This window comes from Echeneis naucrates, chromosome 19 (genome assembly GCF_900963305.1).
Source record: "Echeneis naucrates chromosome 19, fEcheNa1.1, whole genome shotgun sequence".
In the NCBI taxonomy this organism is placed as follows: domain Eukaryota; kingdom Metazoa; phylum Chordata; class Actinopteri; order Carangiformes; family Echeneidae; genus Echeneis; species Echeneis naucrates.
Genome location: NC_042529.1, coordinates 8725420 through 8749220, shown reverse-complemented (window position 1 = coordinate 8749220; position 23801 = coordinate 8725420). Strand labels below are relative to the sequence as shown.

The window sequence follows — 23801 nt, the reverse complement described above, 5'->3', positions numbered from 1 at the left end:
ATAGGTTTACTTCCCTGTCCTATTAAATACATGAACATGCTCAAGTTATATAATATAAAATAGAAGAAATGGTTCTATGATTCAAAAATTCACTAAGAATAAGGCTTTCCATTTCCATATAACATCTCACCAATTGGTTGTGCCCTATTGCCACTGGATGAGCCAACTGCAGTTCCCTGACCTAAAAACGGTCATATCACATTTAAATTCATGTTAAATTTGCATTTTAAAGTTCAGTTTGTGAAGAAATTAAAATTTTTTTTTACTGCTGCAACGAAATACAACATCTTGAAGACGGTACAAAATTTGTCATTTTTTAAATGGTGTAACTTTACTAATCACCTTTAAATTGGATTATAAATGGGATTCTTGGACATCATTTATTTCTCCAGATTCTCTCAAATGCTCAATACATTATATGGGTCTATAATGTCTGCTGTGGGTCTTTGTAGTTTGCATTAGCAACGTATTACAAGAGAGCTGTAGGAGCAACTGTACCATTGCCTTTTGTTGCAAGTCCATTATATCCAGCAGCTGCAACACCATGACCTGCAGACAGATACAACATAGAAATTAAATATTCATTGATAAAAAGCAAAAACCTATGTTTCCCTCACTTGCGTTTAACAAGTTTTGAAATCAGGGAAAAAGAAACTTGTATATATTGTAAATTATTTTATCACATTCAGTCTGTTTTTATGTTGCCTGTCATTTAGCTTGGGGTCATGTATCAGTGACTACTGTATCAATAATAGAAAAATGCAGTTTACTTTATGAAAAAGTAATGGTGGCAAGTAAAGCAAGCTAAATTAATATTGAATTTTATTTGAAATTGATAAATGAGAAAGTTATCAGTTTCCATAAATTACCATGATCATTTGTTTTTAATGCAAAGCATTATCTATTCTATTAGCTCACCATTGGGTTTATGTCCATTGCCACCCAGCATACCTGCGGCAGCACCATAACCTAGAAGTCAATGAGGGAGACAAACACAGAAGTATGTTGGATGACAACTGTGAAAAGACACCAAGAGACTTATTTGCTCTGCTGCAGGTTTGGAAAATGTGCCATAAAGGTTACAGACATGCAGCAGACCATATAAAATAGATGACCCTGTGAACTCACCATTCATCTGGCCTTGGTTTCCATTTGGTGCTACAGCAACAGGAGCTCCATAACCTGGGGATTAAAGACTCTGAGTTGAAGTGTGGTCAAGAGGTGAGGGCACGCTGGCCAGGACTAACTGCTTAGCATGCTGACTTCAGCAGATAAAAAGGCATGGTGGAGACGAGAGTGTTTTACACCGCTGTGACTTCTTGTCAATGTTTCTTCTAAGAATGGTAAATAAATGGTGATTAAGGGTAACACTGACTATGCAGCAATATAAAATCCTACAAACAGTCCCTTTAAAGCTGTCAAATACTTACTGAATTATGGTGATATACTTTTCAAATATTTCCCCAAAAGTATGAAGTCACTTAAATCCAAACAAAATATGATACTGTACATCATCAAAATCCCATTACCTTTAATTCCTTGTCCACCATATCCACCACTTTGAGTGCCATAGCCTACAACAAACAGAAAATTTAAGTTGAACTGTGTTATTCAGCGTTTTATTTTAGATAAAGTTTTTATTTGTCCTCCATATCATACCGTTGCCTTTCAGTGGTCCACTGCTGAGTGTGCCAGTCTGAACACCATATCCTGCAACAAGAAAAAAAAAAAAAAAGTCCCAGAATGACTTTACCATAGAAATCCATTAACAATGTGGAAAATGTGTTAATGTGGAGAGATATGCTCATTATAATGTGTATACCATTGGTTTTAGCTCCATTTCCATTTGGTAAAGCTGGATTTACCCCTAGATAAGAAATACAGAGGTAAGATTGAGGTGAAAACTGACACCTACTGAAACTCATTGAATTAAATAGTCAACTGCCAATGATTAGATCCACTTTTAAAGCCTAGCGGTTGAGTGAAACAGCTGCTTTTTCACTGAGTTCCTACCGTGTGGACTTCTACCCTGCCCACTTGTTGCACCAGCTTTTGCTCCATAGCCTTAAAAAAAAAAACAAGATGTAAAATCATCAGTGAAATATTCACTTTATTCTAACTAATGGCTCGTTAAATACAATTAATACTGACACATGATGAGTCTACCTTTCATTACTCCTGCCTTGGGAATACCTGCTGCTGGTCCATAGCCTGAGTTGTGTTATATATGTGGGAAGAAAAAGTTAAATGCAATAATAATGTGCTAAATATGCACAATGGTGGTGTAAAAACTGATTTACCATTATATATCCCACCATTTGGACCTGAAACTCCACCTGCTGGCCCATAACCTGTAAACAACGTTAGGAGAGTTACATTGCAAATTCAAATCAACCTGCAATCAATTTTTATGTATTCACACTCTGATGACGGACCTACTCCCTTTGTTGGGTATCCACCATATCCATTTTGAGCACCCATTGTCTGACCCACACCTGGGGAAAAAAAATAAATAAAAACAACATCTTAGCTTCTTAGGAGCAGACAAGTTAATGGTCGGACAAATTTTCTATTAATTCACCTTTTGATGGCATGAGCATTCTTCCTACACCGCCACCATTTTGAACTCTTCTTCCTACAAATAAAAACGAGGAAAAAAAAAAAAAAAGACTAGATTTTTGGCATGTCATATTTCCAGTTACAATATATTTGTGTTGTGTTCCATGAAGACAGAAAACCTAAACAATGGGATGAATTTACCATTAGATTGTGGCCCTTGCACAGTGGATACTCCAGCAGCAGCACCATAACCTAAAACACAAATTTTATGTTAAATGACTATGATTTTGATACAAATTCTTATTATTTTTCTGCTGATCAATGTAATGAAATTAACCACTATAGCTTGTGGCTTAGCATTCAAAAATTCATTCCATTCAGTGACAGTGCAGGTTGATTTCAACACTTAAGTGGGAGGAAACATTGGGCTTTTCCCTGTATTTCCTTTGTAATATTTCCACATTGTTGCTTTACTGAAAATTATTCTACTCCTTTAAATTAGACTATGCCATCTTGCACTTCCTGTAATGAAAATAAATCCCCTTCATATTGTGATAAGCCACTCTATTTAACTGTCTTTGAATCCAGCTTGGTGGTGAATCAGGACTGTGAAACATTTTCAGGAAGAATGTCAGAAGCGGCTGTGTAAAAGCAGTGAGACCATTCTTTTCCCTTCTCACAGAGGGATGTTAAATTTAACCTGCGGCCGCCACTGAAGGCAAGCTGCCTTTGATTTCACAAACTGAGCTCATAGGTCAAAGAGAAGAGAATATATGACTGCTTCACATCATCTTAAGAAAAGTTGGTAGATGGCCAAGAACAAGGAAGAGAGATTTCAGTTTGACATGATAGTTTGAAATTTGACAGGCAAACCCGACCACCAGAAACATTTGTCTCGCCTCTCCATCTGAGCAGCAGGTTGTTCTGTCATTACACAAGACTAGGGCGGGAAGAGTTGTAGCATTTAAACAATGTATGTCTTTTATACAAGAAAACCAACAATATGCAGAAGACCCAAATACACCTGAGAGCACAGTTTGTGAGGAAAAAAAATAAATAAAATATATATATATTTAATTTCTCAGTTATATAACAGCATCTTCACTTCTCTCTAAATTTTGCATAATAAAGTTTCTGTGATCGAATAGACTGTGCCTTTTTTAATTCGAAAATGGCTGCCAAGCCATCACTCACGGGTACAAAGTACCATTTAACAACTAATACAGTAGATGTTAAATGCTGTTAAGTAGATTTTATCTGTGGAAAGGCCCAGAGTGTTGCCTGGTACATAACTGGCAGACCGCACATTTGATAAACACAGAGCTATACTTTAATAAAGATTTGATCTCTTCCCATCAGACACTGCATGATAGTAAATAATTAGGATACTTCATAAATAAACAGATGTGTTAAAAGTTAGGGCAGCTGTCCAGATATGGAACAGCCCGTGTGTGAACTACATAGTCATTTCTCCCACCAAAAAAAACAAAAACAAAACAAAAAAACCTATTGAGCTTCATTTGAATTCAGGATTCTCATAACACAGTTTGACATATCCAACTTTTATGTCAACACATTAGTTCTTTTCTTGAAAATTGATTCACAGGCCCAGTCAGACATTTCATCCATTATGTTTTGTAATTTTATAAAAACCCAAAACTAAAGAATTGAAATCCAACATGTAGTTCAACCACTGATTTGCATTCTCAGGCAGCAGGGCCTTCACCTCTGCACTGCAGTGACTCACCACCTGTGTATGCTCCCTGCACCAGCCAAAGGATCACTGTCCCCTGAAGTAGTAGTTGTCCCAACATAGTGGACCTGGAAGGGAAAAGCCCAAGAACACGTTTAGGCCCAACAGGAGGATGAGAAGGGTAAAGCAGAAGCTCTAGATTGGGCAACGTACCCTGATTGTGAGGGTCTAATATACACTCTGGTCTGAGATGCTCCTCCTCTCACCACCTCACCCCGGAGATGCTCCTGGTCCCCACATCCTCCCCCCTTTTGTTGGGAGAGACACCCAAGGTGTACACACACTTACTGAATAATTGGACACTAAAAGCACATTAACACTAAAGGGAGAGAGACAAAAGCAAAGAGAGGGAGTTCACCAGATTGGACAGTGACTGATGAACTGGTGCATCACTCAAGCTGGATAAAGTAAGACTGCAGTTTTGCACCAATATGTGATGAGTTTTGTCATTTAAAATTGTTTGTTCAACCCATTCACTCACAATTTACATCCTTACAGCCAGTTCATCTACATAATATTCTACCTCAGGATATCAGCCATTATGATGCTGGCTCACATTTCCTCAGTTCAATCAAAAGAAAAATAATATGCTCACCCAACTATTAAGCGTGCTGTTTAAACGAGCTGTAGTCAAGTCAGAGAGTAAAAGGCGACAGACATTACATCAAAGATTTAAAAAAAAAAAAAAAAAATGAATATGAGCAGCTGGCTGGTTAGGATGAATATAAATTAAATTCCAGGATCAAAAATCTGTCAAATACAACATGAGCATATCATAATCTGGAAAGGCTGCAGTTCAGTACGATATTTAGTCTTAAGTACAGTTTTCACAGGCACGACTAAATATTTCTGCAGACAAACTAATACATTACTGGACATATGGTGAGACTGAATATGTATTGTACAGAGAGCCCAATGTACAACCTGTGTGGACCAGTGGCATTTCTGAAATGGCTTGATGACTGTTGATTTTTTTTTTTTTTTGCCATTTCGAAGAGAAACATGATGGAAAATGAGTGAGCTTCCTCCTCTATTGACACTGTGAGCCCACGTCTCCATGGTCCCAGCCTACAAATACAGAGTTAGGAGAGTGGCCCCTTGTATATTTAAAGACAAAAATGGGTAAAAAGAGGAAAGATCTCTCACCTTTCACAAAAATTCCTCACCTAAAGTCCAAATCCTCTACTTATGGGGTCAAGGAGAGGTTAACGTCCCACTCCCAAGCCCATTCAGACCTCTCACATACTTGGCTTCTCCACAACTCACCACTGACAACCCCTCTGTATTGGCCACCTGGTCAAAAATGTGGCTTTTGATTCATCAGGAGTCCATCATTTGAGTAAAATATATTTTTAAATACAAGATGTTATCCAAAAGTATCTTAAATGGCAGGCAAAATAATGCCGCAAATGAATGACAATAGTTGGATTGTTTGATCGTGAGACTTCAAATTTTATTCACCTGCGGTGAACGTCGGACTGCTATGCTGTGAAACTAAAAAAAGAGAAATGGCTTTAATTCAACTACATACAGTATTCAAAAAGGATTCCCTGGCTCAGCCATGTCTGCAATGTGTAACCCTAGCCAGATGTGAGCAGCTGCTTCAAGGAGCCTGGCCAACAAGGCTGTGACTAAGGGTTTGCTCTACAGCAAGTGGAATTGGCCAACTGTTGAGTTGTCCAGTCCAAAGCTGGTTGGCAACGCTACTAGACAACAGCATTGATTTAAACTGAGCAGACTGACAGCTGCAAGCAGGACTCTGAAGGACAACATGCACACATGTAACAGTGAAGAGATGACAACTTCAATAAAGCATTGCTAGCTGATGTACTATCCACTGTAAACTTTACTCAAGTCAAATTACAATGATAGTTTAAAAAAAAAAAAAAAACACACTTCACAACATTTCTGGCCTAATGTTTGGTGCAAGCACTATCACAAAAACAGGGGCACTGCATTAGAGGTATTTTCTCAGGAGCTCATGATCCTGCAACAGATCTGCTTCAAGGATGTAGATATGTAAAAAGCTGGGGGTGATAGACATGAGTCAATAAGGAGCCATAATTTACAATGTTTACACGATTCACAATACTGTTATTGCAATAAAAAAAAAAAAAAAAAAAAGCAAAATAACCGTTTACTTTTAACTCACAACATGCTAATTCAAAAGTCAGACATTACAGCACATTTACTAAAACAGTCCATGTGCTATTTGTTTTTTTTTTGTGCCCTTTCTTATCCTGCTTCGTGTTTACTTTCTTCTTGCAACTTTCTGCCATCCTACTTTATCATTGGTCACCGGCATAAATTGTGTCTTTAATTTCCCTGCTCTGCACAGTTTAAGAAATTAGCGTTCTGCTTCTTGAAGGACTTATCCCTCTCTGTGCAGTTACATCTTGTTTTGCTGTTGCTGTCAGTTTCTGCCTTTAGGAATGTCGCACACTGGCGTTTCAGAGAACAGACCCAGTAGTTTGATTTAAACTCAACCCCCTTCAGCACAAACCCACAACATGTGGAGCACTGATTCAGAGATTTGATCAGAGCTAGAGTCAAGAGTAACCTCATTGGACTATAACCCATCTGCTAATTACATAGGGTCCTTCATTAAGATCGGCTGCATCACACAAAGATTCAAAAAAAAGGTCCAGAAGTTTGCAAAATGACATCAAATTCCTCCAATCCTATTAGGACATATTTTCTGCAAACCAGATAAGCATTTTCAAAGTTTTTTTTTTTTTTTATTTATGTTGCAAGTGCTCTACAAGGGTGAAATTTAAATTAGTTCTGTTTCCAAATGAATACAATAAATAAAAATCTCTTTACAACTCAAAGATATAACATGGAAAAATCACAATACACAATTTTAGTATAACTTCACATGTATACACAACAAATGCCTTTTTTTTTTACTCTACAAAAACCCAAAATGCGCATGGTTCATGTTGATGGCCCATGCCACGTTAACTTTCTTACATGGTTATTACATTTAACAAATAGGTTCAGCTGTACAGTCAAAAATTTGGATACAATCCTCAACCTGGTCATCACTTCTGATTTATGAAATTTTTCAGTTTAACTGGCTTTTAGATATACTTGGAGACTTCCAAAATGAGCCAATATTGTTTTACATCGGAATGCTAAGACCAAAAAAAGCGTCAGTACTCAAACCAGCAAAGGATTAACCACCAGAAAATTTGTATTTTATTAATCTCAGATTACTAAATTGTTTACCGTTTCTGTAGGTGCTATAAAATTAGGCCTGCTCCAAATTCTCCAAGTAACTACACTGTACAGTAGTTCAGGATGTGTTACTTTGCAAAAGTTTAAGTTAAATTATTCGTTTGATGAAAGACTCCTACAAGTCCATAATGTAAATAATGTAATTGGCTTTTAGATAATTTTAGAAATCAAATGAATGATTCAATAGAAGTCAAAAGTTAACCAGCTCCATCTGCTAGTTCATGTAATCTTACCAGCTACATTACAAGGCAATTTCATGAAATTATCGACCAAAAAAATGAATTAAAACAATCCAAAAAATAATGATTGTAATTTATGAGTGACTTACACTGATGTAACCTACTGGAGACCAAAGAGAGGAAAGTAAAAAGCTAAGGTATAGGAAATAAAAATAAGGGAAACAGTTTCAAAGTGCAAGAATGTGAGGGGAGGAAGGACTGGGGAAATGAATAAGAAAGCATTTTGAACACAGTACAGAGTATGTTACCTATCTTCTCTTAACACTGAGTTCTTGACAGAGCTGCATTTCTGCTCCTTCACTCTAGTGCTAGCACCTGGTCATTAGCTGAACATCTCATTTGCTTTGTCCAGCTTAAGATGGAAGAGCCAAGAATCCAGTTGCAGACCTAGAAATACTTGAGTTAGTTAATTTGTGTACATTGTAATGCTAATTAAATATAATACTTAAAAAAAAAAAAAAAAAAAGACTTACTCCATGTTGCTTTTCAGCTGATGGACAGTTTGCTTGTCCAGGTAACGGCAGAATAGAGTGAGCAGGTTTGAGGGCAGAAGGAGCGGCTCTACCAGTGAACACTGGGAAAGCTGTCCTGCCACCTGGAATATTGTGTCAGTCCTGCAGGGCAATATGAACACAAAAGTCAAATATCACAATGTTGAAATGATCCCCTTATATGAAAGGTTTTACCAAAAAGTCCCACCAGGTCTCAAAGTCACCAATGCTGGGCTCAAGAGGAACACTTGAAGACAGTAGCTTCTCTCCATGGGACAGGAGGGCATAGAGTAAGGACAGTCCAAACTGAAAGGAAAGAAATAAGTGAGATTTTTTTCAGCAATAAAATACAAGCAAACAGTCACAGAAGGGGCACACCTTGTTCTGACATGTCAATGTAAGGCACTCGTATGTCGATAGAGACTCAGACGATGTCAAATCTTTGAGGACTCTGATGAGCTGACTGAACGTCAGGCCTCCTATCACATTTCGAAGGGATGGGTAGAGAACCGGGAGCGCCTGAAAAGTAGATATTGAAAAATTCATACCAGTAACCTCAAAAAAAAAAAAAAAAAAAAAAAAAAAAAAAAAAAAAAAAAAGGAGCAGATGAGCGATGCAGGTTCATTTACTGACCTGTGAATAGTGTATGAAATACAAATGTACTCAGAGCATACTCAAAGCATCTACATACTTTCAGCCAGAGCTTACTTTGTTTAGCAGATTTTTTTAGGTTTTAGCACATGTTTAGCAGATTGTTTAGCAGCTGAGACAAAAACCAGCACTACAATTAGTCAACTTAATAGCTCAATAGCTTCCAATTAAATTGGAAGCTATTATGTTTAATGTTTGATAAGTGCTTCATTTACAGTCCCTGCCCTTATGTTATTTTACAGGTAACAGAAGTAGAGCTCAAGCAAATATCTATTGTCACACATGCAGTAAATATTCAAAGACATTTACAACTTCATGAAAACCCTGCCCTACCTCTTCTGTATCTCTGCTCATTAGTGTAGGAAGGTTAGAGGTCACAACCCGCAGGATTTTAAATGCAGAATCCTGTTTCAGGAACGGGAGTAGACGAGCCAGTAGCTTTTTGCCTTTTGAGACGACCAGGAAAGGAAGAAACTCACCTCCAGAATCTCTGTATCAGAAAATGTATTGCTCAAGTCCAGTGCCCACCAAAAACTTCTTTAACGCAACTTTAGTAGGAAAGCAAAGACAACTTAAGCCAAATTTAACTCCTACAATTTACAAAATATGCATCACTTCTTTTGGAAAGGGAAGGTTGTATATAATCTTTTTATCAACATAGTGCAGTTTGCCTGCCTTCCCTCTAAGGTTGTCTTTTGATTGGATTGTAGAAGGTTGTTGACTCACAGAGGGACATGGTGTTGCAGCTGGGAATAGATGTGGTCCACCTTCCTCTGGGTCTTCTCCATCAGTCTTCCTTCTTCAGCTTCAGACACGACCGTGGTTTTCATTCTCTCCGTTTCCTCCACCTCTAAAAGAGCCATGAACATCTGCAGAGCCCAACAGTTGTGACTGCGTTAGTTATGAAACAATAGCTCAATGTATTAAAACAAGTGACCCCACGTACCTTTTCTATTTTGCTGAGGACCTCTAACCGCTGTTGTCTGGTGTCTTTTTGGTCCTATAATGTGAAAATAACAGTCACTATCAGATAATATGGCTAATAAACTTTAAAAGTTAACCTGTCTTCAACAAGTCACCTCAGGCAGACCCTGAGCTTGGACTGCATGAACAGCACCGATGGCACGGCGAGGGGAGTAACATGTGGACACAGCGACTTGACCTAAAGAGCCTTCAATATGTACCACTGGAGGGACAAAAGATAAAGAATAAATAATTGTGGACAGTAGAGTATTGTTTTTTCTATGAAACAAAAAAAATAATTAAAACCTTTTGTCAGCCCTTGCCACTGTCTGTAGGCATAGCTATTTTCCATATAGCCATAATAATGGCAGGGAGGGTTGATCAACACAGTTGACAAAGCCACAGCCCAAGTCTGAAATCCTTCATGGACACATCAAATTGCAAAGGTGAGGCATTAAGCCAATTAAGCTAAGGAGAGAAGAACCTGGCGTGTAGGCATCAGTCTTTGTGATGTAAGGTGTGGTGAGCTTAGGTGGCTCCCGTTTGCTTCGGAGGCCAAGCTCCTCCTCAGCCATCTTGGCTTCTATTCGTCGATAGTACTCCTGTAATAAATTTCTATATGCAGTATCCATCAAACTTCACTTGATTATGCATGCAACAGGTTGCTTACATGCTACAGTAAGTACCAAAAAGAAGCAAATGGTGATTAAATGAATGACTGCACATAAAGACTTCCAACCTGGTAATAATAGTCCTCCAGGTAAGGATTCTCACTCTGGAGCTGAATCATCTGCAGCCTGGTGATCCACTCCTTCTCTTTGGCTGTCATGAGGTTACAGTACGGATCCCAACCCTCCAATTTCCTACAAACAGATCAGGTCTATTACTAACGCCATTTAAATTCCCTCAATGTGCCAAAATCCTTACTTGATAGAGAGCCAACCTTTGGAAAATGCGTCGTTTTTGACTAAGTAATCGTTTATGTTGGGGGTGCAGCTGGGTGACAGGACCAGGGTACCTGTGGATCATACATTTTACTTTATGGGGGGGGAAAAAAATTTCAATTCCATATCAAACAGTGATGCCCTTTCTAGTAAACAGCTGCCTTGCCCGAGTTAAACTTCAACTACTGGTCAAGTATTACTCAGTACTACTTGAGGTTGTACTAAACGCTAAAGAGCTGATGGCTGTGATTGAACTGTTTGTCATAACATACAAAAAATATAAAGTCATTCCACTGAGTAAAGCTTTCCGTTTAAGTAACAAATACTTCAGATGGTCAAAATAACAAGATTTAACTGTTAGAAGTCTGACAGATACTTCAGTACTTAATACCAGGACTTGGAAACATTTCTGGAGGTAAAGCCAAAGAATTTTATATCAATATATCAAACAGGACTATCAAGATACAAATATACTTGATACTTTGCTGGCAAATATTTCAGGCCACAAATAAAACATTACTGAGATATTACAATCACAAACCTGAACTGCTGCACTGGATTAGACAAAGGGCTGTCAAAGGGAGATGGCCTTGGTGAGTTGGCACCAAAGCGAAGTTGCATCATTTTAGGAGTCAGAGACTGAGGAGTTGAGGGGCAATGCGTTGAAGAAAACATGAATCTCTCCATCTGATTTAACACACACACGTTAGGACAAACGAATCTGGAAATAAAAGACACATGTATTCATGTATCAAAGGTTGACAATAATATGCCTCATTTAAGGGGGAATAAACCTGATCAAAATTCTGCCGCTGGGTAAAAGGTTGACGCGAAAAAATGGGTGACCCTGGGATTATTGGTGCTTGCATCTGGAAGATAAGAGTAATTCAGAAAGGCAGATTCAGTGAGGAAGTTGACAGCCAACAACTAAAAATATATTTTTTTTTTGGGGGGGGGGGATTTGCAACCTTTTTTACTAAGCAAGAAATGAAACCCTCTTCAGTTGAACACAAGAGGATGTCTGAGCCATAAACCTTGTAAAACAAACTGCTCTTTTTATGGCCAAGTATTTGCATGTGCTAAAGAGACAAGATAGACAAGACAGAGCTATGTTTTCAGCACCCCTTCCCCTATTTCAGCCTTTGTACATAACCAAACAAACCAAAAGGTAAAACTCCTTTCAAACTATTTATATAAAATTTCTGATTGGACAAAAAAAATAAACAAATGATCCACCTGAGAGGGGCCTCTTTGGCCAAACTGTCTCCTGTAGAAGGGTCCTCTGAGTTCCCCTCTCCTACCCCTGAAGGAAGACACAGGATATGGCAAATCCAGGAAGTTGGAGGTCAGGTGCTGCCCTCTGCCTCTGTGACCATCAATCACACAAACTATAGCACTGTCCTAAGAAACAGAATAAAGTAAGATAACTATTTGTTCAGTTTATTAAAAAAAAAAAAAAAAAAACATGATCAGTTTTTAATAGTCTTAACCTGAAGTAGTGATCCTGAAATTCGTCTTGTTTTTCTGTAAGAGGGTGCCATCCACTAAGCGGGGGGGAACAAAACAAAACAGTGAAACACTACAAGCACAAACAAAAAGTGACATTTCTTTAAATGTTGGCACTCACATCATCCTCAAAGGTTTTATGGAACATGGCATTGCCACAATCCACTATGGCACTGTCCAGACTCTTCAATGTTAAACAGAGCAAAATGAGGAAAAGGTTGACAACAAAATGAGTTGTCTAAATGTAATTTACAAACAAATAGTATTTTCTGTATCACCTTAAGGCTTGGACGTCCCTCTACGATTCTCATCACAGCTGGATCTTCAAACATTTGCCCACGGCCCAGCCCTCCCCTGTAAACTCTGCCTCTTCCACGCTGCCCAGGTAGAGTCTTGGACAGATACTGCGGCCTGTGTCTGGGAGGGAAGGGGGCACTGTGGGGCGACAGAGGTTTGGGGTCTGGTGGTGGTGGCGGCGGCGGTGGTGGTGGTGGTGGTGTTGGCTCTCTAAAGTCAAAAGTACTGTTGGGGTCCTCTGTGTTCTCATGTGTATCAAGATCTGTGATACAGACATTTAAACTTTTTACACTGTAGAAATATAGTCTGTGACAAGAGACACAGCAAAGCGAGATGTTGTAAAGAAAATGTACTAATTTTTCAACAAAAGTGAGTCATTCCTGATAATGTCTCTGTGATCCATTACTAAGTATGAAAGTTTAGTTTTGTAATGCATCATTGAAAGCAGAAAAAAGTCAAATCCATTTTAATTTTAGGCTCTTGTCAATATATATTTAAAAAAAAACATTTCAAGTGAGATTAATTTTAAGCATACAATTTAAAATTGAAAAGTTTTAAATCTGATAACTTGGTGGTGCAGTCTTGAAAATAAAAGTCAGTAAGTTGTCCAACTTTGCTCAACATTTAAATTACAAAAAGTTTTGAGTATGAGTGGTCAGTGTTTTAACCAGTTCCAATTAAAAAATATTTAATGGAGGCTGTTATGCATCTTTTTATGCCCAATATGATCAGACTTTGATGTTCAGAATAAAAAAAAAAAAGATAAAGAGTTACCTCAAACTCTACACCATCTGTTCACACCACAAAGTTAAAAGACAAAGTTGAACAGACATCATGAGAATGTTTTTTGATTTGAAGACCAACAATCTTGCATCAGTACAGTAAATCTGATAATATCCCTCACTGCTTGTTCACTTGGCATAAAGACAGGCTACAAGGGAAACAGCTTGCCTGGTCCCATGCACAACAGGAGCGAACAGTCCAGGACATAACGCCTGTAAGGCACATCATCTTGTTTTTACATAATCATACTTACAGTACAGAAATAAAGAGTGTTAGACTTTAAAAATCTCACCAAGCTGAGGAAAACAAGGTGAATGAGCACAATATTTGATTTAACCCTGTTGCATTTCACAGATTGAAAAGAAGCCAAAGTTGGACAGGCCTGCTATCCCATTTTCAATGCTGTGACTTTAACACACCCATTCCAAAGGTCTCCTCGTTGAAGATGTTTATCTCCTCATCCTCCTCAGCCATGGCCTGTAGGAGCCCACAGTCCATGTTGCTTTCATCCTCTCCATCACTCCACTCTCCTCCATTCTCGGGCCACTGAGGCTCAGCCACCCTCTCGGCCTCCTGGGTGGAGGCACACAACATGGAGGCAGTACAATGAGAGCGGCGCCGCGATGAGTTCAAAGAAGCTGCACTGACTAAGTGGCTGTATTCCAAGTCATTGACCTCTGTGTGTGTCAGCGTGGGGAGCGGATCCTTAAAGTTCATTCAACACAGAAAGCTTCACAAATAAAGCCAACAATTAATCCGGACTTACTTGTTGCTGTTCCGAATCGCTCATTGTGTAAATTTGCTCACTCAGAGCCGACGTGTGAAGGACACCTTCAGGGAAGCTTCCTGATTTCTCCGCTCAGACTGAGAGCGAAGCTCATTAACTTTTAATTGAGCTCACCTGCGAGGCGCGCGCACCTCCATACGTCATCTCTCCTCTGACGGTCGCTGCAGATCATTAATATTTCCAAAAGGGTTTTTATTATTATTAATAATAATAATTATTAATTATTATTAATAATAATAATATTTTAATGATTTATTTGCGCCCAACATGAGTTTTTGGTAAAATATGCACGCAGACGGACTCAGGATGGAGTCTTTAGTCCCCCCCCCCCTCAGGAGAAGCAGCGAGCGGTGAGTGACATCTAGTGGATAAACTGCATCTTGAGTCTGCAAATTCACCTCATTTTCACCTGCAAACACACTGATGGGACAAATAACTGATTTGTCATGTAGACAGAAACCTTTTTAATGTATAAATCTTTTTCACTCTTATTGATTAATACTTTGTCTTTATGGTTTGTTCACTTATCTAAACATTGGATTTCTTTATCATATTTTCAACTTGTTTCTTTGACATACTCACCCATGAAAAAGCAAAACAGTTTGTGTTCTCATTCATTTTATTCTTTGGGATTGTTTGGGATGTTTTTTTTTTTTTGGCATCTTGCATAGAGCAATAGGAAAGGATAATGCAAAATTAATGATAGCTTAGTTTGGTAGCATAAAATGTATAAAAGCAATTGCAGTGACACACATACTTTGGCAATATAAAGCAAATATATTAAATGGGGATTTCCATTACAACAGTAAAAATCCTTCGTTGAAACAGTAAGTTTTCTCTCATTATGTTGGGGTTTTGTTTCTACCTTTGGCAAAAGAATTCAATTTTTCAATATTCAATTTGAATCATTACAGTATGCAAAGGATTTACATACATGACACATATTTTGGCATCATGTTATGTCTGTCCAACCAAAACTACAGTTATATTTCATACTGCCAGTCTAACTGCAGTCCACTTTTTGTTAAATAAACAGAAATGAGTAGGGTGTGGAATTCTCTTTTTCCAATTCCATCTATTGATGCAAATTTTGTGTAAAATAAAAAAAAAAAAAGAAAAAGAGACCAGCTCCACCCTCATTCCCACAGTAAAAAACATGAATTGAGAAGTCAGAGTCATTCAGCCTCTCTGATCCAGAGGATGGAGGGCAAAGTCCTGCTGAGTCTTCAACCAAAGAGTTTGATGAAGCAGGGGTGGCAGTAGGGCTTGTTCTCCTGCTCCTTGAAGCAGCCTTTGCTCAGGGGCTTCAGGCAGAAGTGGCACACAAGGTGGTGTGGGTGGTATTTGGCACCCATGGCAGTGACGCAGCGACCAAGGATAGGCTGCTGGCAGGCCTGACACATGCTGCCACGGGACTGGTGGTAGTGGGCCTCGCACAGCGGCTTGCCTTCGTGCTCGAAAAAGCTGCCGTTAACAAAGGGGCTGTAGCACTCCTGAAGCATAGAAGGAAAGAGAAGAGCAGCAGGGTTTAGTCACGGCAGAGAGCCCTGACTCATCAAACTGTAATTAGAAACATGTCATGAGAAGTGATAACTTTCTCATGACATAATTCCAACTTATTTTTAGTTTTCTGGGTTTTGCGAAACTTTTTTTAATGGCAGTTTTACTGAACTTAGTGCCTTTTTGCAGGAACGCCCTGCTCTCTCACTGACTCACTCACTCACACACACACAAACTTCACAAACCACAGTGATCCCACCAAGCAGCTTAATTGTTACCACTGTGGGTCAAGTGCCTCTTAGCTTAAGGATCACATTCAACAAATATGTAAGCAATTTGCCATGACCCATTTCCAGTGCTACAATAAGGATTTTAGAAATACTGAGGTCCGCATTGCATCATCTAACTAAGACATTTCTGCGAGTCTATGAACCAAACTCTGTTTAGTTTAAATAAGATGTTTTAAAACACTCTGTGGTCTGATGTCAGATGTGTAATTATGGTGGAGATCACTAAATTTCTCATCTCATTGCCTATACCACCAATCCCAGCTAACATTTGGTGAGGCCAGGGTACACCCTGGACAGGTCGCCAGTCTATCGCAGGGCCAACATACTGAGACAAAAAACCATTCACACTCACATTCATGCCTCCGGGCAATTTGGAGGACCAATTAACCTAAACCTGCATTTCTTTAGACTGTGGGAGTAAGGTGGAGAACCCAAGGGGATCCCAAATGCCACAGGAAAGGCCCCATGCCCAAGAATTAAAGCAAGGGCCAATTTGCTATGAGGATATGCAACCACCATACCACAATGCCAGTCTATAATATTCAATTTTAGTCTAAAAGTAGAATCTGTCTCTAAAACATTAGACCGCCTAGACCCTGACTTTTTCATGGCATAATCCATAGTAAGTGCAACCATAACATACCCTGAAACAGTGCCACACACCAAGCAAATGTTTGGCAAATGCAACCAATATTATTTATGGACACATCCTCCAGCCCCACAGGGGAACACTCACCCGACATACGAAGCATTGTGGGTGCCAAAGAGAGTTGAGGGCAGAGATGTAGTTTTCCAGAATGGGCTGGCTGCAGCCTTGACAGCGAGAAGCAAACAGAGTCAAGAAGCACTGCTGGCAGTACTGCTGGCCTTCATGGTCATGGAAACCTGCAGAGGATACAGTTGTACACAGTTCTAGTCCTGCATTGATAAATGTCAGTTTAATGCCAAATGTCTGAACCTCTTGCATTTAATTGTGCTTTGTGTGCTTTCATTCGGGTTGTAATGGTTTAAGGATTTCCAGACTGAATTTTAAAGGGCTGACAGTATGTCTTGTTTTCTGTCTCACAGCCTGTAATACTTTAAATTTCTTTATCTCCATGCCAACAAAATACAACAATTAAGTGTTTCTCTCCTATTCTTGGCATGGTGGAAAAGCCCTAACAAAGAAGTTTAAACTTTGCTCTTTAATGTGCACATATTAAAATATAGTAGAGATTCATTTGGCTGAAAGAAAAACTGATGTTGAACAAACTGCAAGATTTTTACAAATTCTTCAACAAACTACAAACTTGAAGTGAAGATTTAATGAAAATCATGTTAAAACAATAGCTAAATGAATTAATAATTGATAAATTGTGCATGTTTGACAGAAAGGTTGTGTATGGTTCTGCCCTTGGCGCGTGTCACTGTGTTAAACTCAAACAGGATGCAGTACATGCCATCCATTACCTTCGTCTCCAAAAGCCCGGCTGCACTTCACACAGCAGAAACACTCTGGGTGCCAGTTCTTGTCCAGAGCAGTGACCATTTTCTAAACAGAAGGAGAAATAAAAACCGAATGGGTTTACATATAAATTCAAGCTTTTCATGTTAAAATAAACTCAAAATGAAACATGAGCACATCCAAGTGTCTCACATTTAGTATTGGTTTGTTGCAGTGTGCACAGTGAGGGGAGAAGAGGGTGAAGTAGTCAGACTCGCAGTACGGTCGTCCGTCCTTTTCAAAGAAGTTGCGACTGCCCAACTCTGTCTCGCACTCTGTGCACACAAAATGCTCCGGATGCCACACCTTTCCTAGAGCTGTCACCACCTGCGTGAGGAAACAGTGAAGTTATTTTGGGTCAAAATACACTTTTATCCTTGAATTCATCAACATTGTACGTGTACTGAAAACTCACCTGTCCTACTACTGGCTTCTGACAGGCTGAACAGTTTCCCTTGGAGGATGTTTGAACTCCTTGTCGGCTCAGGTCTGATTGAAGCAGCCCTAGCATGCTGTCCAATGAGCCACCAGAGGAGGGTTGTGGCGGGGCAACGGGCTGCTGTGGTGCCGTCACCACAGGACTGACAGCAGCAGCTGGCTGCAGGAAGAGCAGGAAAAATTACGCATGGCACATCTGTCTTTGGAATTTGAATTCTCTAAGAATTAATCGTCACTGAACAGTTGGTCTGATATTAAGTGCCATGAGAGACGGCCACAGTTGTTTTGTTTTTTTTCTCACATCTGGATATGAGGCTGAGTAACTCTGTGGGTGAAAAGTATAGAAACCAAATATGATGTATATTGGGAAAAAGAGAAAGAAGCACAGAGTTGTGCTTCTTGTCATCCTCCAAAGTTGAGGAGCAGAAAAAGGGCAAATGACAAGTTTTCTTCTGTTCTCATAACCCTGAACTCAGACTTGTTTAGTCACAGATGGTGTGCACCCTCAAATCAAACAAGCTTATAATGGCGCAACCATTTCCTTTGCTGAGTCACCAAGAAAGAGAATAACCAGATTGTATACCACACAAAATGCATATCTTTAACTCTACCAACTATCTGAAGATATTTTTGAAGCTGGAAAATCTCTCCACCAGGACTAATTTCTATCCTCAGACCATATCTGGTGACTGATTTATACTATGAGGCATATGCTGTGGCCAGGCCACACAGTGACAATGTAGTCATCATGATGTAAAGTGAACGTCTTCACGAGTCCACAGTGAATCGATGGGAGCTGTGTTAAAATTTAGAACAGCTGGAAATTAATAGCAGGAAAAACCAACATACGCTAAGTTTCCTGTCATGTGGACTCTTACTGTGGTCTGAACTCTGAAGTCAGACAGAGAAGCCATCAATTTGTCCAGTTCCAGTGTAGCTGATGTTGCAGAGGGCTTTGCAGGACTGCAACACAAAAGGCATTCTTGTTTTAATAAACCCACAAAATTAACAATTTCACCGGGGCCAAAATACTCTAGAATAAGACCCATAGTGAAACACAGCCTATGCTATATAACAAAATATATATTGATGGTTTTTCAAAAAGTAATTCATCTTGTTGCAAATACGTTTAGTATAGTTTCTGACCTTAAATAAGGTCCAAGTTGATGCAACTGTATTTATCTACACTCTACACAATTTATCTACACAATAATATTAAATCTAGGTTATTTTTTCAAGAAAAACACAAGTGACATATTTAGAATTGTAGTGTTATTATAGTGCTCAATCTGCCTTTCAGGGCAGCCTTGTGTGTGTATGTGCTCCTTAACATTTTTGCTTGACTGACTTTTCAAGAATCTAGAGCAATACAATGATTGTAATAGCAGTGAAGTGATATAGTACCCGGAGGAGGAGGTTGTGGCCTTATCCTTAATCTTGTCCCTCTCGTCCTTCTTGGAAGAAGGGAACTGTGCCAAGATCTCATCTAATGATAAAAACACAAAGTCATAAGAAAATGTTCACTTCAGACTGAGCTCAAATAACACACAGGCATAGACTCACTAACCTGTGATATTGAACTGGGTGGCATTGAGCTCCTGTAATAGATGGTCCAGTTCACTCAGACCTCCTCCCAGAAGCGAGGAGGAGGAGAAGGCTGGTGGAGGATCTGCCGTGCGGGGAGAGCGTGGTTTGCACACTGTGCTGTAAAAAGACATGCAGCGTCCAGAGGAAAAACAGATTATAAGCCATTCTGTCACTAATGTGGTCAGGTCCATTGTGGTCACTTGCCATGAATCATCGGTGACTGTTGAGCTTTGTCTGTTCATTAAGGAGACACAACACAGCTGAACACTCTCATCTGTCCATTACAGTAGTTAAAGATCCAAACGCTGTCATTAACAAACATGGACATTTTCATTTGAATGTGAGTCATAGCCATCTTTGGGCATATTTTTTCCTGTTTTTGATCTAAATTCTTTTTTCTATTTCTTACTCTTTAAAAATTCAGAAGAACTCTAAAATGTGGAACAGATTTCAGCGGTCTGGAGCTAGTGTAAGAAATGTCTCGTATACAGATAATCCATAATTCTGATAATGTGGATCGAGAGATTCTATTCTTTATGAAGAAAAATTCTTATTTTTAATTTACCTGTATAATTTGTCTGGGTTGGAGTTCTGGGTGGACTTCATTGCAGCAGAAACCGTCTGAGAGACAAAGCAGATGCATAATCCATCTGTATGATAATATGAACTCACTGAAAATTTGTACTGACAAAGTTCAGGATTTAGGACCGAAAATTGGCCATGCTGGTTTTCTACCTGCTGGGGGGTGTAGGCAGGTGGCGGTGGTCGGCCCTGGACGGGATCCTGGGTGGCAGAATCAGCATTTTGAGGAGGGTCAGAAGTGAGCAGTACGGGACATCGAGCTAGAGGAGAGCCTGTGCTCTCCAGATCAGCAAGAAGGGCATCTAGATGTGAGGGAGGGAAGAGAAACTGAGTAAAAGTAAGAGAGAGAAACATGGTAGGACAAATAACGGCATGATATTAATGGAAGTTTAGTTTGATTTGTTATTCAGTTTAGTTTCAGGCTGATTCGTAATGGGAATTTGTTTTAAGTTTACAACTCCATAACATCTTGGTTATCAGTTTGTTTATGGGGGGTGGACGGTGACCCAAAAGACATAATTGAAGAATGGATGTTTAAAACGTGCAATGCAGCACACTGGATGGCATATGACGTTAAAACAAGCATAACTGGCGTATTGGCAGACAGATTGAAACACATACAAACACATGCAGAGACATCTACGTACCAAAGACAACAATACGAGGACTGAGAGGGTAGTTAGGTGGCTCAGGCACTCCTAAGGAGAGACAGACAGCCAGTACATGACACAGAGGAGAGGACAGAACTGGCTTAACCACAAAATAATCAAGATAATCCATCAACATGGTGCAGTTATTAGAGTGCACAAGCATCTCTGTATCCATATCCAAGACATGCCAGTATGAAAAGGAAGCAAAGGAGGAAGTGTTTTGCAACTGATATCTAATTCCACTCCCCTAACAAACACACACACTCCTCACTGAATTGGAAGCTGTCCAGAGACTAAACTCTGTCAGGGTGTGCAATTCTGTGGCATCCTTTAGGGCTTTACTCTCACTGCGCTGACAGGACTCCCCTTAGTAAAAATACTGACCTCAGTTGAGCCAAAATAATAAATTACTGAAACCACACACAATGTTCAAAAGTAGTTCAACTGCCCTACCATTAAAGCTACAATCAAGCAATTTTGCATCGCCTCTTGTGAACGTAGCAGGAGTCTAGAGAGACTCATTAACAGGGTAAAATCATTGCAGCAGAGACAGAAAATATGCTTTCTTTCGTTCCCTGGAATCGTTGGACCTCAGAGAACGATGATTGAAAGTTGATTAATGAATCTGGTATAACGACATTTTAACTGTGTAGATTAAAAAAAATCAAATTTTATTTGAGAAGAAAAAATTCATCACAGTCCATGTCATATTTTCATGAGCGTGATGTTGCTGACGTTTTGCATCTTGAGCTGTTTTTGTCATTAGATTTGATCATGTGTTTTAGTGATCTGTTTCAGCCTCTTCAAATTGGTTTTCAGGAACTGTTGGTTACATCTCTTGTTCTTTGAAGATGTTACAACTGAATGAAGTTAGTGGAAAGCACATCCTGTTCAGCCGGGCTACTTTAGCTGACAGCTTACTGTATAATTTATGGTGAAATATTTGTCTGCCAGTGGTTGGTCTTCCCTCTGGGGCATATTTCTCTGCTCTGGACCAGCTAAAAAAATCATGCAAAATGACCACACATCTGGTTCTGGAGTGTTAGGGTCCGGAGCATTTTATATAATGTGTTGTTAAACTGTGGTTTCCCAGCTCAAGAATAAACACTGATCCTGATTCTGGTAGCTTTTACAAACTTTCACCATGGATGTTTGATGAATGTTTAAACAATTTTTGTAAAAATCCTGATTAGGTTTATTGTCAAACATCTGGCACTCAAATTTATGGTAAACATGTTACACATAAACATAGCCAGTGCACTGAGCCAGAGCTCACCCAGCGGTCACTTCTGTCCCAGATGATTCACACTTCTGGTACGAACATGTGGTGAGAACCTTTTACATATACTATTTGCCCTCCTCCTCCATGCTGTGTGTGTCTGTGTCTGACTGACACACATACTTGTACAGACTGAGCTGCTCATATAAGGAGTTGAACTTCTCTCAATGGGAATTATGACCATATTTAGAGCTGCCTGCAGACATGTTTCTCTTGGCCAAAGGCCTCTCTAACAAGTGGTCTCCCTCACTGAAAGAAGAACATTGTCGAGCAGCGGGATAAACTGAGCGTTCTGAACATGATCATTGCATCACTAGAGCTCACCCAGTCATTTGGTCGCACTGTGAACAATCCAATCCAGATGTGCCTGGCTGCATCTAGCTGTTCTTGAAAGAATTTGTTGAAAAGCATAAATTCCCAACTTCTGAGGTGGATTTCATGGGAACCCCCCGAAAAAAAAAAAAAAAAGGCAAGCAAATGGGCAGTGGAAGCAAAAGGCCCTTCTATTTTCATTGAACTCTGTGGCTTTTTAAAATAGCAATGTTGCCCATGGCTATTTCAGGGCCTTTCAAACACAAAGCTTCTCATAATGTTGTCCCAAGAAAGAGAAAAAAAACCTTCCTTCTGCTTCTTTATCAGCAGATAGACAGAGCCAGTCCGTCAAATCTACTCCTCGATGCTGGTCACCATTCCTCTTCATGTCTGTGCCCTTCCAAATAGAAGACACTTTGTTTAACATTAAATGTCTCTCTCTCTCTCTCTCTCTCTCTCTCTCCATCCCTGATTTGTTTATATGAATGGATGGAGACAGCCTGCTGTGGAAATTCTTGAATCTAATTTGAAAAGAATTTATTGAATTTGCAGGACAAGCATGCATGAAGCAGTGAACGGCAGTCGGGCAGATGTGGGGTAGAGTATCATTGCTTCTTGTGTTACCTGTGTGTGTTCCTGTGTGCGGTTAAACAAAGTATTAGGTTCAACATCTTTAAAGGAGGAGATAACAGTGTCAAGAGCATGCATTACATCAAGATTAACAACAAAAAAGATAATCTCACTGCTTCTGTCTGTCTTCAAGTATCCTAACGCAGTCACTAAATCATCTTTATTAACCAGCCTCATGCATGTCCTTGGGAACAGGGAGACTACTACTACTCTCAGACTGCCAGAGTCAACAGGGACCTTAGTTCCTGTGTTTGGGCACACCGCCCCTTCCCAGAGATCCCTTCAAAGATATCCCAGCATGTAGTTAGACCGCTTGAAACGAAGAACGGGACAAATACTCACCCAAATCCTCCATGATCTGATTTCAGCCGAGCGTTTCCCCTTCAGTGCAATACAACCCACAGCAGGACCGCATGAAGTAGAAGTGATGAACAAGTCAAAGCCGGACAGGGAGCCTCGGTACTATTGTCTAGAATAACTTCTAGGATCCCGTTGTCCGCCGAGAGAGGAGGAGGAGGAGGAGGGCGTCCCGTTTCTTTTTCCTACACGACCGCCTTCCTGTGTAATGCCTACCAGCCCCTCAGACCGGAGAAGGCGTAGTTAAATAAATGCGGTTACAAACCCCGGACGTCATCCTGGACATTCCTAGTCCATATTTGGGAGGCAGTTTCTGAGGATTTGAACTGCTGCAGCGGTGGTGCGTTCATGGACCGGACAGAGTAAAATAGTGGAAACAGCGTTTCTCTGGTCCTCAAAGGAAACAGCCCCGGCGGGACAACACCCTTTTCAGAGGCAGGGCAGGGAATGGAACAACTGGGTTTGACATGCGGATGAAA

The 23801-nt window shown here is 39.7% G+C and overlaps 2 protein-coding genes across 5 annotated transcripts; both read right to left on the bottom strand.

Annotated features, from left to right (window-relative positions):
* Nucleotides 1–8144: 8144 nt before the first annotated feature.
* patl2 (PAT1 homolog 2) lies at nt 8145–12679 on the bottom strand. The gene is made up of 16 exons (XM_029528168.1): nt 12626–12679; nt 12469–12531; nt 12078–12242; nt 11636–11710; nt 11383–11528; nt 10841–10915; nt 10637–10760; nt 10382–10499; nt 10014–10120; nt 9881–9934; nt 9661–9803; nt 9268–9424; nt 8661–8801; nt 8491–8588; nt 8265–8405; nt 8145–8178 (listed from the first exon to the last, which is right to left on the bottom strand). Exons 1-16 carry the CDS (start codon nt 12677–12679, stop codon nt 8145–8147), a joined length of 1695 nt encoding a protein of 564 aa, XP_029384028.1.
* A 2157-nt stretch (nt 12680–14836) lies between these two features.
* On the bottom strand, nt 14837–23488 carry LOC115060288 (transforming growth factor beta-1-induced transcript 1 protein). Of its 4 annotated transcripts, none has more exons than XM_029528166.1 (12): nt 23308–23488; nt 22960–22971; nt 20248–20396; nt 20078–20133; nt 19493–19629; nt 19330–19411; nt 18804–18888; nt 17903–18085; nt 17641–17814; nt 17454–17535; nt 16741–16889; nt 14837–15707 (listed from the first exon to the last, which is right to left on the bottom strand). In XM_029528166.1, exons 1-12 carry the CDS (start codon nt 23318–23320, stop codon nt 15441–15443), a joined length of 1389 nt encoding a protein of 462 aa, XP_029384026.1. In that variant the 5' UTR covers nt 23321–23488; the 3' UTR covers nt 14837–15440. The 4 variants fall into 4 exon arrangements, with proteins under 4 accessions (XP_029384026.1, XP_029384025.1, XP_029384027.1 ...); XM_029528165.1 differs by lacking the exon at nt 22960–22971 and adding an exon at nt 20742–20792; XM_029528167.1 differs by lacking the exon at nt 22960–22971 and having other exon boundaries at nt 23308–23487.
* Between the last annotated feature and the right edge of the window lie 313 nt (nt 23489–23801).

Bases quoted from the DNA above. Each gene is read 5' to 3' on its own strand.
- patl2 (XM_029528168.1), bottom strand. From the start codon at position 12,679: ATGTTTGAAGATCCAGCTGTGATGAGAATCGTAGAGGGACGTCCAAGC. The intron at 12,243-12,468 runs GTGAGTGCCAAC...TCTGTTTCTTAG, and splicing joins ATAAAACCTTTGAGGATGAT to GACAGTGCTATAGTTTGTGT. The intron at 8,406-8,490 runs GTGGGACTTTTT...ATTGCCCTGCAG, and splicing joins ATTGGTGACTTTGAGACCTG to GACTGACACAATATTCCAGG.
- LOC115060288 (XM_029528164.1), bottom strand. From the start codon at position 20,919: ATGGATACAGAGATGCTTGTGCACTCTAATAACTGCACCATGTTGATG. The intron at 20,397-20,741 runs GTACGTAGATGT...CCTCACATCTAG, and splicing joins TCCTCGTATTGTTGTCTTTG to ATGCCCTTCTTGCTGATCTG. The intron at 15,708-16,740 runs GTGAGTGTTCCC...TCTATGCTTCAG, and splicing joins CACAATGCTTCGTATGTCGG to GAGTGCTACAGCCCCTTTGT.